This window comes from Chaetodon auriga, chromosome 1, assembly GCF_051107435.1.
Source record: "Chaetodon auriga isolate fChaAug3 chromosome 1, fChaAug3.hap1, whole genome shotgun sequence".
NCBI classification, from domain to species: domain Eukaryota; kingdom Metazoa; phylum Chordata; class Actinopteri; order Chaetodontiformes; family Chaetodontidae; genus Chaetodon; species Chaetodon auriga.
The window spans coordinates 29,860,001-29,874,848 of NC_135074.1; the positions used below are offsets into that span (position 1 = coordinate 29,860,001).

General features: G+C 46.7%; 1 protein-coding gene across 2 annotated transcripts in view; it reads right to left on the minus strand.

Moving 5' to 3' along the window:
- nav2a (neuron navigator 2a) overlaps positions 1–14,848 on the minus strand; it is a 96,414-nt gene that overhangs the window by 30,885 nt on the left and 50,681 nt on the right. For both annotated transcript variants that reach the window (XM_076733875.1, XM_076733866.1), the window contains one exon: positions 10,622–10,744. In XM_076733875.1, coding sequence (XP_076589990.1) covers positions 10,622–10,744 — 123 coding nt within the window. The remainder of the gene's footprint in view (positions 1–10,621; positions 10,745–14,848) is intronic.

Genomic DNA, 14,848 nt, shown 5'->3' on the forward strand with positions numbered 1-14,848 from the left:
ACAGCCTCCCGCTGGCAAAGCAACCCGCCAGTTAACAACCGCCGAGCCCTTTACGGCCAATCGCAGGAGACGGGGACCTGAAACTGCGGGCTGCCCTTCGGGAGGAAGTGGTGCCAAAAGACAGGCTGACAAGGCAGACAACTAATAGATCATCACACTGAGGAGAAGCTAATTCAGCCAAAGTCACACAAAAAACACACATATACCTCTTCCAGCATTGAGACATGTGGGTAGTTCTCAGATTTCTGGCTCACACAACACGCTGGAGGTGAATGGGGCTTGTTTCTGGTGCTCACAGCGATGACAAACGGTTGGATTTTGAGCTTGTCGCTCACCAGGACGACATAAGGCTTCATTCTCTCGCTCTCCCTGAAGAGGCTACGAGGCCTGAAACCCGGTCAGAGAGGACAGCAGTGGAGAAGGAAGAGCGACCAAGACATTCCAGAGAGGACCCTCGTCTCTCGCCGGTCGCTTTAGAAAGCTTTCTGCTTTCCCAAAGGGGTCAGAGTTCAGAGGCCAAAGCTTCCTTACAGAGAGGAGCAGAGTGGGGGAAGAAAGGCCGCCTTGTGGGTCAGCCAATAGGAGTGTCTGGAAGAGTCCTGAGAAAAAGGCCGCTGTTGTGTTTGTTTAACTTTTCTTGTGCGTGGCCCTCGGGACTGCGGTCGGTCGGCAAGCCGGTCGGAGCGGCAGCGCTGTAACCCCCCCCCCCCCCGAAAAAGCCGGTCCAGCTCTGGCACATGCACACAGGATCTGTGCCGCAGAAATACACACACAGACATGCGGCCACAACAGAGCCGTGAAGCAGAAGTAAGGGGATTTCCTGTGTTTGAGGAGCGACTACTGGTCCTCGCACCGCAGCTGGATCATATAACCCAGATCTCTGTCTCTGTCCACACAGACGGACAGACAGACAGACAGACAGGCCGGGGGAGGATTCTGAGCCCTCAGGGTTGTGGGGGGACACAGAGGACATCAAGGACAGATGAGGACATCAGGACAGAGGAGCTGGTGTTCATCCTGAACATATCGGAGACATGCAAAACATGCTTACTCCTAGCAGGAAATGAGGTTTGAATAACGGCCAATGAAGCTTCCATAATACAATATGAGCACTTGTCAATTTTCAGTGGAGTCAGGCCTCGATGATCAGGGACTGACACAGTTTGAGATTTCTTTTAACAGAAGTGCGAATACAAAAACTGATTCTCAGTACTTTCACTGTGAACCATCCTGCCATGAAACACCTGTTTTTAAATGATCTGTCTTAAAATAAAACCTTTGCTTTCTCATCACAGCACTTCTCCTGTTTAGTGCTAAGCTAAGTGCTAGCCATTACACAAATGGACACGGAGAGAAATACAGTTTAGGGTTAATAACAGAGTGACGTGTTCAGACGGGATTAAAGCTCATGGAAATGAGGCGACTTGTAGCCAGTTTTGCCAGTTTTATTTTATCGATTCCTCACATCAGTGCCTGCACTTGGAGCTGCTCTTCACCTCGGGCTTCGGCTAAACTTACTTCAGCGTTTGAAGATGTGTTTGGTTAATACAGGCAAGCTCTTGGCTGTTTAGATGTGAGGCGTGATATGATCACAGGTGTGTTTATTACCTGAACTGGATCAGTTAAATGTTGTGTTTTCTTCGTTAAGAAGCAGCGTTATGAGTGTGACAGTATTTAAAGATTATTAAAGGCTGCAACTGTTTTGGTCTTTTGTGGAAACAAAAAACAGTAGTTAGGAGTAAGTGGGCAGAGTGTGAAGGTGAAGGAGGCATGAAGGAGGCGTGAAGGAGGCGTGAAGGGGCCTCTGGGACGGGACCTGGTACATTCCAGGAAGGAGACCAGGAGCTGTGTGGTACGAAAATGACACAGCTGTCCCTGCACCGACGAGAAATGACAGGACCGGACAGCACGCTGAGGAATGTCTCTGTCTGTCTGTCTCTCTGCCTGTCTGTCTCTGTCTCTGTCTGTCTCTCTGTCTGTCTCTCTCTCTGGTGTCTGGTCCCATTGTCTCCTGTCTTGGGAAAACATTTGCTATCAGCACTCGGAGAATTTATGAAAGCATTTAGATCCCTCTGGCCGCCTCTCTTTCACACACATTTCCTTTGACTCGTCTCGCTCCCTGGCTGTCTGTTTGATGTGTAAACACACACTCCCTTAGGTTCGACCGACTGACCCGGATCCGCAGTGAAAACACGCCAGAACCTTTCACACATGTGACACGCATCGGCGGACGCGGGCACGCGACTCCACCGTCCATCCGCTCGTGCGACAAAAAGCGAAATTTGAAAGACTGCTGGGAAAAACATGTGGAATGTCTCACGTGCGTGCAGACACACTACTTAAACACACACCGCATACAAACCACCCCATTGTCGCCTCAGTGCTAGAATTAAACACAAGGCTGTAAGTCCTGCCTCTACACCTGTGGTCTGCAGGTTAATGGGACCCCCGGAGGCCAAATAATAAAAAAAGTTGGGCTACAACACAAAGGCAAACGTTGCTCAGAGGCTTTTTGATGCTCATCTGGTTTGAAACCTTCTTTAAAAGTGTCTCCAGATGACAGATGATGATACACATAAACTTCCAGCCACTGTTTTTCTTTTCTGCTGTTTTTCCACAGATGTTCTCAGTCGCTTCTCTGTCTGAACTTTATCATTAATCACAAATGTGCATTCAATAAAGATTAAAACAATTATTCAAAAATGCCGAAAACTCTTCAGTATCATCAAGCTGCATAGTTGGAAACACAGTAAACTAATTGTCAATTAATCAATAGAAAACTTGGCTTTGTTACTGTTCAACCCCACAAAACTTCAATATAACCTCTCCAAAGATTCCAAAGATACCAAATGCTGTGTGTCAGGCTGAATTTTAGGGAAACTTTAAAACCTTAAAGCTAAATAAGGTAATATAAAATGGGCAAACTGTGAATGAAAGGGTTAAAATCTGAAATTAAACGATACCGTTTGGGGCTTACGGACCAAATCTTACCAATATGTGGGTCTGCAGCCTGTTACTTCTAAAGAGTCCCTGACATGAAACCTCTTGCACGCAGACTTTTGTCCCCGAGCTTTTCCTGCAGCTCACGTGCTGAAATGTGGATGATCAACTTTATCCTGTTACTTTAAAGCTGCAACCTGCACGAACCTGCTGACTCCCCGGCTTCCCACCCGCAGCCGACTTGATGTAAAATATCAGTCGGGGGAGGTACATGGAGGCGCACAGAGGATTGAAACTTACCCCTGTGCTGAGAGCTCCACCAACCGCTCACTAGAGATGATTTTAAGTCCAACACACTCAGCTCCTTTGCTCCGCTTTCTCCATCTATTGTTTCCTCCTGCCGTCCTGGTTCAGACCGAGCCTCTGACCTCTGCGCTTCCCTTCAAAAACAGCTGGCTTGGCGGCCACTTCAGTTGGCGGAGGCTCATATACTTTGCAATCAAGGCGTCCCTGTTTTGAATCCGGCCCGCATCCTTTGTTGCATATCAAGCTTTTTTCTCTCTGTGGGTCATTTCCACATCTCGCCGCTTTCAGCCGAGCAATAGAGCAAAGAAACAAGGCTTAAAAAAAGAAGTTTAAGTTTAAGTGAGCGAGTGAGAGCGAGCGGTGTGGATGAGGCAGCGTTTGACATAAAAGTGAGAATGTGTGAGAGGAAAAAAGCCTGTTACCTGAGTGAGAGCCCCACCCTCTGTACTGTGTGTGTGTGTGTGTGTGTGTGTGTGTGTGTGTGTGTGTGTTTACTAGGGCGAGGCAGGTGTGCACGTTGAAAGCCCAGAGGGAGGAAAGATGCTCCGCTGATACAGCATCCATAGCAACTAAAATATCATTTCTCTTTGGCTTCTGCCTCGTTTTCTTCTCTCATAACAAACCTCTTCATTCTCCCACATCGATTCTTCCTTCTTTCCTCTCCATGCAAATCAAGACGCTCAACCATCATTAATTCCGCCTCCTCACACATGCAGATGGGAAGCTTCATGAAATATGCGTTCTAGAGGCAACACAGGCACTGCTGTAGCAGGCGAGCTAACAGGCTAGCCAACATCTCTCAGAGCTCATTCTTCTATTTTCTCTGTGCTGTCCAGTTGACGCCTCCTGGCATTTTATTCTCAGGATTGTGCATAATTTCATTTAGCGCAGCCTCACTGAGGAAGCCTGTCAGCTCTAACAAGCTCACAGTTCACCCAAAAGACATTTTAAACCATCGGGCTGAATCAACATTGATGGTGCAAGCTATGATAGCTTCCTCCAGTTTGGACTTTGTAGCACTGTGAAGACATCTTGCTATTTGTCAATGGTGCGAATTTGTGTGTCAAAGTTCACCAAAGTTGAAGCTGATGAAGATTTGTGCAGATATACTCTTCACCCACGAGAAAAACCTACTGATCAGAGCAATGTGGAAAGAATCGATGGCTGTTTTAAACGCTGCTACGACCTGCCCTTCAGGCAGAAAAAGGACAGGCTCGCTCACAGAGAAATCTTGTGGATTTGTATTGAAAATGTTTAAAAAGGAAATAAGGCTGAAATGATTAAATGGAGATTTGTGCAGCGTAGGTGGACGAGCGCTGTGCAGCAGCTGGGGTGTGTGGGTGTGTGTGGGAGCATCGTTAGCTTGGGAACATATTTGACCTCACATCTTGAATCAAACAGGTACAGACTGCAGGTCAGACTGCCTTAGACTGCTCCAGTGTGCCCCAGAACGCCTCTCTGGACCGGCTTCATTACACACACACAAACACACACACCACTGGGACGCAGCAGATCGCTGCTTTCAGCATGAACTTGGCTGGGAGGCATTTATAGTATTTAGTATTCCAGTAGAGTCAAAGGCTGTGTGAGAGCCTGGATATCTGTGGAGCAGTGTTTGGTTGCATAAAGTGTGTGTGGAGTATGAGTGAGTGCAGGAGATAAGGGGAGAGCAGACAATGGAGAGGTGTGGCGCTATCTCACGCCAAGCGCTGAACACATTCTTCTCTCCGTGAATGTGAGGCTGATAAATAAATGTACATAGCCTTTCCTTTTTTTTCCTTTTCATCTTTTCTTCTGTAAAGACTCAATCTCGGCAGATTTCATCAGCCTTCCGTGACTTTAAGACGTCACTGAGGGCTTTTTTAATCACCGACGGCAGATTTTCTGTTCTAGTGAGACTGGAGTTCATTTTAAGTTTGAGAAGTTTCACCATTTTCTCACCATCTAATACAACAGGAAGGATGTAGGAAGCTCTCAGTTTAATGGTGCTGGATTATCGTGGTCTGCTGTGAACCTGGTAGCCAAGTTTTTGGCTCTAAGTTCAAAAAGCCAACATGCAAAAAAAGTCAGTGGACTCCTACGAGTAACACAACAGCTACAACACTGTCACAGCACCTCGCTTGTCCACAGCATGCATGCTGAATCCTGATGTGACCGCACCGTTACTACCAAGCTCTCAATCAGTCTGAGTACAAGTACTATAAAGCACTTGAACACAGAAAGCCTAATGTGTGCAAAAGTGCATATTTCTTGCAACAATTTCCTATCGAAGCGATCAGACGAAGCAATGTGATGAAAACACATCCCAACAATAAAGGGATTTGCTTATAAACTATAATACATCTAACAGCTATATTTATGAGTATTCTGCTGCAAGACAGTAAGAAAACTGTCATCAAAAAAACAGGTTTCTGAAGGTTTCATAATGGAAAATTATTGGGAAATATTGGGCAGACACCACAGACACTGTGGATGGTGTAGGTGTGTTCATCATTTGCCACTGATCCTGGTAGCCCAACACTGACTCACCCTGCTCCCCTCTGCCATCATTTACCAAACACCGCTGGTGTTTCAGAGCAGAGCTGAGGGCCAACACATGCACGCCAAGCTGGCACCTGTACACTGCGGGGTTAGTCCTGAATCAGCAGCTTAGACCAGCACTGACAGTTATACGCTGTTTCCAAGAAGTGTTGGACCAACCAGGACTAGGTATGACGGTTTGGATGGCAAAGTGCAGGTGAGGTCTGTGATTATCATATAAATAGAGTCCTGGTTCTGTGGGGGACGAGATCGCTGGCTCATGAAACAGAGGGAGGGCAGCAGACTGATCCACTGATTATTATTATTACGGTAAGAGCCTGGAGGCAAACCACAACATTCACTCTGCCCAACAAGTGAGGTGGAGGAGCAGGTGGAGGCGGGCTGACTTAGGACAGACGGAGAGACAGACAGGTAGAAGGCGAGACAGGTGGAGGGCCAGGTGTTGTTGGCAGCTGAGAGAAAAGTCTCTTCCTCCACCTGAGGCCAACAGGGCCCTGCTCAAGTCCAGACACATGAGATAACATATTGCGGCTCGGGGCATGTGTGTGCTACATGAAGTGTCTGTAATGTGTGTGTGTGTGTGTGTGTGTGTGTGTGTGTGTGTGTGTGTGTGTGTGTATGACAGGTTCTAGACAACAAACAGGTGGGATTAAAGTCCTCTCAAGAGAAACTTGGTATCAACAAAGATGCTTCTAACACACAGAACGCACACACACACCAGACTTCAGACAGCGAACGATGATCAAAGATCAGTTGAAGCATCAGTTCAGTTGAACAGTTCTACAGTGATTCCACATAACGGGGGCGGACAAAATAATGTGAACATGTATCATAATGATGTAAACCCTGAACTTTAAGTGACTCAGGTCGTCTACGGTTTTCCTACACACCAGCTTCATCTGTTAAGAACTACGGCTAAAATAATGAATTTGAGTAAAAATCTTTGTTTTTAATTTTCTGCCTTGAAACTTTGCTTCGTCATGGGACTAATAAACAGCATATAAGTGCACAAATGATCCATGAGTTGACTGGACAATCATCTATAATGAGGGAACGGATTTTACAACATCGTAGAATTACACAATTCCCATCACAAAGTCACCTGCCGGGAATGCAAACTTGCATGCATTTGATTGGTTAATGCAGGCGTGGTTGCGTCACATTGCGTTGTCGATAAAGTTGTACTTGTTTCACCCCGCGTTTTTTTTTTTTTTCCCAGAGCGTCACTAATAATTGATTCGGCTGCGCTGACTTAAAAGACAAGTGTTTACGGGCTCGGTGCCACAGACGTGAGGCATGGCAGGTTCAGGCATTAGAGCGAGTGACGGCTGATGGAAGGCGTCTGTCAGTGGAGCAAGAGCGTCCCGCTGCTGAGAAGCATCACGTGAAAAAAGCTCTGCCTGATCTCTGCTGGTGACTCCAGCTTGTGATCACTGCTCCTCTTTGTCTGTCTTTGACATACTCTGTGTTACAAAGTATGTATCATGACATGAGTACAGATGATTTGGACTGTTTGGAGCCGTATTGGGTGTCTTGTGGATTTAAAACCTCTCGTGGCAGCGACATCTTGATAGTGATGCCTTCACCTGTTATGACCCACCTCTATGCAACACGTCGGACCAAAGCAAACAAAGGCTTTCTGTTTTCTGTAATTATCTTTGGACAGCAGCCTTTAGCTTCTTCTGACTCTGCCAGTACTGACTGTGGACAAACACCAGCATGAAGGACGAAGACAAGAGAGGTGAAGACCACTGGCACAAATGTCTAAAACATTAGAAGCATCCTTTATCAAGCCGCCACCTCCTTACACAGATTGATATCCTTTTTCCTGTGAAAACATCTGTCATCGGCCTCTGTGGCGCTCTCCTCTATCCTTTGTGTAACATCCTTGTTCGGAAAAGAGAAATTACATCTTCAACGCCTCAGCGAGAAGGGTGGGGTGGGGGGGTGGGGGGGGTCTCTAAAGCTCAGCGCTACAGCGGCTTCACACCACAAAGACCTCTCCTTTGTCTGCTTTAACAAAGAGAATTCAAATCAGAGGACAGACGGTTATAGATTGCTTCCTCTTTCTCCTGCAGCAGAGATAAACAACAGGGATAAGCATGCTGACACACACACACACACACACACACACACACGCACACACACACACGCACACACACATTTCCAGTCTCTATTGTCTCTGTATGTTTACTCAGCCTCGCAGGTCCTGTTGTCCCTGCTTTACATATATTTGACAGTTGGTAAAACTAGTTTTTGCACTTCCTACAGGGGCTGCATATCAACAGCGCTGATCAGGCACCACCTCAGCTGATGAGACGTGCACGTTAATGGGTTTCTTATCATCCCAACAAGCCGCTCAGCGCTGTCTTTTCAAGCCGCATCCTTTCCTCATTAGCGCCGATCTGGAGGGTTTTAGCGTGAAGGCTTAACAGGTTTCAGAACGCTCCAAACTGTGACCCTCGACCCTTTGAAGCTTCTGACCTCCTCGTCCGGGGGTCACAAGGTTTTTTGCCCCAACGCTACGGTGACACCCAACACCTTTCCCCCTACCCCCACTTCCCCACCGGCTCTGAGAGGTTCAGCTGCATCACGAAACCAGAGGATGTAGAAGAAAAAAACTGTAGCAGGTTTATAGATGGGTCACACACCCAGTGAGCAAACACAGACGGCACACACCTCCGAGATCACAACTTCAGCTGACGCTCACCAAGCACAAAATGTTGGAAAAACGTGGAGAAAGGTGGTCGCCCTCCTCCACCAGCCCCAAAACTGCACCATTAACCCCCCTCTCATGTATTAAATTAGCTTCATCTTTTCCAAGAGAGAACCAGTCACCCTTCTTTACCCTTCAGCTCCACTGGCTCCCGTTTGTTATGCTAATGCATCTTATCTGCCGCTTCCCCAACTCTCCTAATTAATCCCAAACTAAAAGCAGTAAGCACATTTATCAGACATTCCTTCAGGGGGGAGAAGGGGAGGTTGGGAGGAGGTGGGGGGAGTCACCTCATCCCCTCTTAATTTTAAAACTCTCTCCTTCCCCATCTCTCTAATCTAACGAAAGCAACAAAGACGCTGCCTGAAGATCATGAAAGACCAAATGAGAAGCTTCGGGAGAAACATAACATCGGTCTGCTCGGTCAATTAAACCTCGCAGAGACACATGAAAGCACAAAATCAAACGGAAAAAAAAGAGAAATCCCCCAACTTTTATCAGTTCGCTCCCTCAGTCTCTAATCGAAACAAGGAAGAGGAAAATAAAAGGTGAGAGAAGGGGGTGAGAGGGGAGAGATGAAAGGTGAGGAGGGGGACAGTTTGTGTTAAGTCCCACCTAAGGGCTGGGGGAGGTGAATGCCGGGTAAAAGGCAGCGAGAGGGCAAAGGTCAAAAGTCTGGAAGACAGGAAATTAGCCACACCTGAGGATTTACGGAAAAGGCTGCATGAAGCTCTGGAGAGTCGAGGCCACTTCTGTGCAACACGTCACTTTAAGGCTTGAATAAATAAGAAGCTTTACTTTCAAATTTCAAGGATTTTTAGACTTAAGGCACAAGCAGCTGGTGCATTTTAAAAAAAAATGATCACAAGTGAACGATAGCTGGGTAGAAACTGAGGAGGTCGATCGCTCTTGAGTCGCGCCTTTGTCTCAGTCTGTCCCTCGCTCTTTTCCTCTCATCCATCCGTTCTGCAGTCTATCTTCATATCAAGCTCATTCCCTCCCCCCTCCACTCTCCCGATCTATCTTTCTGCGCCTGCCCTTTCTGCTCGGCCGTCATCCATTTCCGTCTGTCAATTAGCCAGAAACCAAATCCCTCTCCATCTCCTCGACAGGACAAAGACGGCGGCGTCGCACCGATTTGCCCAGGCTGACGCGGGACGCTCCGGAGAGCCCCACAGACACATAAACACTCCGTCTTCTCACCTTACAACACATCCTGATACCACCAGCAGGGATACATGTGTGTTAACGCTGCTATTCTCCGACATCGCGGATCAGCCGGTTACATCCTCATCGTTCTGTGTTGCGGTACAAGTCTGAGCAACATCACACTACATGACACATTCTGTGTCAGTTAAAGCCTCGAGAGACAAAACCACGCAAAACTTGTGCAATATCTTGTGTGTATGTTCCTTATTCAACGCATTTGATTACAGCAAGATGTTTCACATTTTCCAGAGTCCTGCTAACATTAGGCAATAGACAGGATATGATGCTGAGGCTGGTTTTCTATTTGTTTTTAGGCTTCAAGTACATCTTGAAATGTACTTTTATCCCATTGACTCATAAACACAACGTTTTAAACCCCCCAGAACAAATTTCCCAATTCTACCCGCAAGCATTTCAACCAAGGCTCAGCGGTATTTCAACTTCCAGGAAACAAGACTGCATACCTTCACTGCACCTACAGTGAGCAGGACGCTGCAGCGTTACAGCCACAAAGACATTTACTGTACAAGGCCAGACTTCCACAGCTGGACAAACACGTCAAGTTCGGCACGTTCAAAAGAAGGCATAGAGAGGGAATCAATAGCAGAAGTCCAATACCAGAAAGATGCTCATCTTTGTTTACCTGGCCTATTTAAAATGGCAAAAACTGTAATCTGTAACGTGCTGTGCAGTATCTTTGCACACTGAGGAAGGACACACTGGTGCACTTGTTCTTCTATATCACAAAACATGCAGTAAAAGTGAAAATCAAAAGGCTAATCTGAGTGCAGACCAGTGCAGAGGTTGGCCAAGCAAGCTGTGAGAAATCTCCAAAAAGCAAAATGCGTTAAGTTCAAAATGAAGGGGGAAAAGCAGGTGGAACTTCCTGCTGAGATGTCGCAGGCTTACCTGTCGGCGTCTCCCTGCCCGGACGACGTGTTGCGATGGAGTGTCTCCCGGACGGCGGCCATGCTGTCAGGCAGGCGGTTCAGGCGTCGCGTGTACAGACCCAGGCCCCCGTCAGTCATGTAGCTGCCAAAGGCAACAAGGCACATTAGATACAGTCACCATAAAGCAGATGTAAGATGCACAATGAAAGGGCTCAGAGAGGATGATTTGAAGCTGCGCCTGGTGCACACTTTGTCGAAGGCTTTGGCCGAGTTAACACCCTCTGTTCCTCCTCTCTGAGCTGCTTTTGTTGTATACACAGCATCTCGTTTTCCGGCCGAGGCAAAGCTCTCATCAATCATGGCCAAACGGTTGGCAAAGAGCTCCCACACAAACACTGAGGAGACCAAACTATCTGGCTGAAGACACATTTCCCTCATGTGGCCAGCAGCGAACAACAGCGGTCTGTGAAAGAAGTGGAGGCTCAGGAGACAGAGGATGAGTGTGTTCTTTTATCCCAACAACACGGATATCGCCAGTCATCACCACCGGAGTCCATCATCCTCTCCAGGCTGGCGTATTATGAAGGACTGAGGTTAAAAATACATGTTTCATAATGGAAAATTGGATTCAAGAGGCCTTGATTTATTGGTTGTTGAGTCAGAGGCGGACCGTTACAGTCTGAAGCTGATGCTGAGGCCGTGAACACTTACACAAACATTCCCATTCAAACTAAAACAACACCAACTAATTCCCCAAATATTTACCCATGGAGGAGATTCCTAATGGAACTAAATATTGACTCGTTTCACCCAGGTGTAATTCAATGAAATGTTTGCTGATTTAAAGCCGAGGCTGGACCGTTCGAGCGGTGAACGCCGTCTGTGTGGGACTGTGATGATTCTGTTTCTGCAGTTAAGTGAGTTAAAAAAAAACAAGCCCAGCCAAGAGTTTGACCACTAAAACGCTTTCTGTGTTATCTCTGTGTGGATCTCAGCAAGAGCGAAGCCAGCACACACACACACACACATTTATACCGACGTGTATATACAGTACACACAGAGTACAGTGTTTCCTATAGACAGAGCTCCTTTGTGTAACCTGCAGTCAAACAGAATCAGCATCTGAGCTGCGGGACAGAAACTTAACGGCATCCAGGAGTCTCAGCGGAGAGCGAACCGGTGCAGATGCTGAGCAAACTGCAGCCTTTATTACACTAACAGCTGCAGCTACGGGTTTGAATTCATTATTTTGCAATAATTCTGTAATTTTTTTGCCCACTTAGGGACAATAAAACAAACTAAAAACAAAAAATGATCTACTTTTAGCTCCGGTTTGGTCTCCACCGGCTTCCAGAGAAAAGTATCTGGCTCTTCAGAATCAGAATCAGAAATCAGAAGCTGCTCTTTAGCTGCTGGATATTTGATTTTGTTGCTAGCTAGTTGTGCACTTGTCGACACAGCTGCCTGCTGCTGCTGCTGCTGCTGCAAATGAGGCTGGCGACATCTGAGTTTGCAGGCTGGAAAACCAAAACAAGCTAAAAGAGGCAAAAAATCTCTGCCATGGGTGATAATTCACCGATAAGAAACAGTCTGGGACTGATTTTTTGAACCCAGCAGCAGGTGAGTGCAATTTTGTTTTAGCAGCAAACCTGAAAGAACCAGATGTTGTGCTTTCTCACCACAAGACGAACGCTCAATAAAGGCTGTGGCTACTCTTTCAGGTCATCTGGCAGCAGCCTGCTAACAATTACGAAGAGTCAACACTTTAATACCACGCACCAAAGAGCTGGAACAAACTTCCAGAAGAAACAGGACTCAGATTCGCTTTGAGTCCAGATGAAAAACCATTATACCCTCAGCTGGCTTTATGAAGTATTCACCTGCAGTCACTGAAGAGCTTTCTATCATTTTAATTTGTGTGTTTATGCTGCTTAAATCATGACCACCAAATGTCAGACACATTCATATCTGTTTTAAGAAGCACACAATCAATCAGACTGATAGAGCAATGATAACTTCCTCCATTGATAAGGCTCGTGTGGCAGATCTTCACAAAAACAAGGGAGTCGACAGACGATGAAGATGGTTCAACTCTGACAGAGGACCCACTCAGAGGGGGGTTAGCTGTCCTTTATGGGAGGCATCCATCATCCCAAAGCAAAGTCACCTTGAAGATGGCCCGGCAGTCACACACACACACACAGACACAGACACGCACACACACAACACATCACATCACTCTTCCTCACTAATGAGTAACTGAGCCACCCTGTCCTCCTCTTTCAAATTCCTGTTAACCTGTAACCTTCTGCGGCAGCAGAAACGTGTTCAAACAAGACAGTTTATGGGCTGAAACCGAGCAGCCAGGCAGAATTTACACAGCCGTGCAACTGACAGAAGCTGAAGTTCTCGAGTAAATGAAACTGCAGAAATATTTAACTTACAAAGAATGCATGCGCCGGGGTCCTGACAGGAGGAAATTCACAGAATGTCACGCTCTGCAAAAAGCTAACAATCGCCTGTAGAGCTTGTGAAGCGGTTTAAAAAGACTCTGACGTACCTTTCTGCCTCAAACATGGTAACACAGTTAGTCCAAAGCACAATAAACCGGTCCAGGTGAGGGTTGATCCCCGTTGATAAAAATCTCCAAAGCAAAGGTGTCCGTTTTCAACCGTCTGGCTACTGTCTGTTATCAGGTCTGAACCTGTGCGTGAGATCTGCTGCCATGTGAATAATATCACCAGGTGAGAGCGTGTTTGATCATGGTGGTATCAGAGGAGGGTGAACTCTGCGTGTGAGGATTAGGTGTCCATGTGCAGCCTGAATGCGTGCGAATGTGTTGCTCTGTGGGAGCTCAGTGTTGGTATGCAGCCTCTCTCCACAGCTCCACATGCTTTCCCCTCCTGGCGGGAGGCTGGGTCTGACTACGAAAGGTGGAGGAGGAATGGGAGGGAAGGGGAGAGAGGGGGGAGGGCAGAGAGGGGTGGATCGGGCAATGTCCCCCCGAGCCGAGGAGTGGGTGGGTGGGTGGGTGGGGGGGATCTTGTCTCCAAGGGCCAGAGAAGCCAAGAAGAAAAACAGAGGAGGGGGTTTGAGATTGGATGCAGATACTAAATGTGGAGTCATCAGTCATGTTGTCTGTGTTGTGGGATTCAGAGAGCGCTGAATAAATTAACTGTCCAGACAGATAAACACTGATCTGGTCATTCCAGTTAATAGTCAGACTCCTTAGAAATGTAATCATTATTTTTACTACTGATTCATCTCACGGTTGGTTTCACTTTTAAATCGATTAATAGTAAACAAAATTAAGAAAATTGTGAAAAATATGCAAATTATCCCAACGCTGACATGGACTGATGCTGGCATTGCTTGTTTTATCTGACCAATAGTCCAAAAAATTCATTTTAAATGTCACTAATCCAAGGCTTTAGAGTTAAAAAGTTAAAGTGTTAACAGCATACAGCCTATCAGAGCACCTGGAGGACTGAGTAAAGCGGAGGGAAAGAGTGGAACTGCTGTACTCTAAATGCCAGCTCCACTCTATCAGTAAACATCCCACCCCTGTGTGGAGGAACCAGTTAGCGGACGCTAACAGACGCCTGTTATGGAGCTAACAGCCAAACAGCCTGAGGATGTGGAGGGGGTGGGGGAAGTCATCAGCCTGTGTCTTTTTTTAATTGTTTGATGCCTTGCAATAGCCATTTCTCACAATTTCTTCCATTTCACGGACTAAATAGTGAAAGATTTTGCCTCGCCTCCCTCGCAGGTCCGAGCCAGCCTGGATATCAAGTTTTCAGACTGAGTAAAGTGGCTCTGCTCACCTGCTCACATCACTCGCCTGTCCAGGTGTGGCTGTGGCTTGGCCTTTGTCTGCTCAGCTACAGATTCAGACATATCAAGTACTTCAAGAGCACTTAGCTTCCTCAATTTCTACAGCTGCCTCAGGGCTGGTGAATCAGTGCAAATCCACAGGGGCCACAGGAAGTAATTCCCTCTCCAATTTTTAATAACCTTGCTTTATTGAGCTGATAGACCCTTTCTTTAAATTTGCATTCATTTGAACTGAAACTACTCCCTGAAGCAGCTCTATTACCAGACCCTGGTCTTTCCGTTTCTGGCTTTTGATGCCATCTGAAGGCAAGTTGGCACCTTTTACAACGTACATCTGATAATAACGATGACAGCAGAGGTTTAAATTGCACAGTGTGACGGCCAAAGTATGAAGGAGGCCTGTTAGGACACG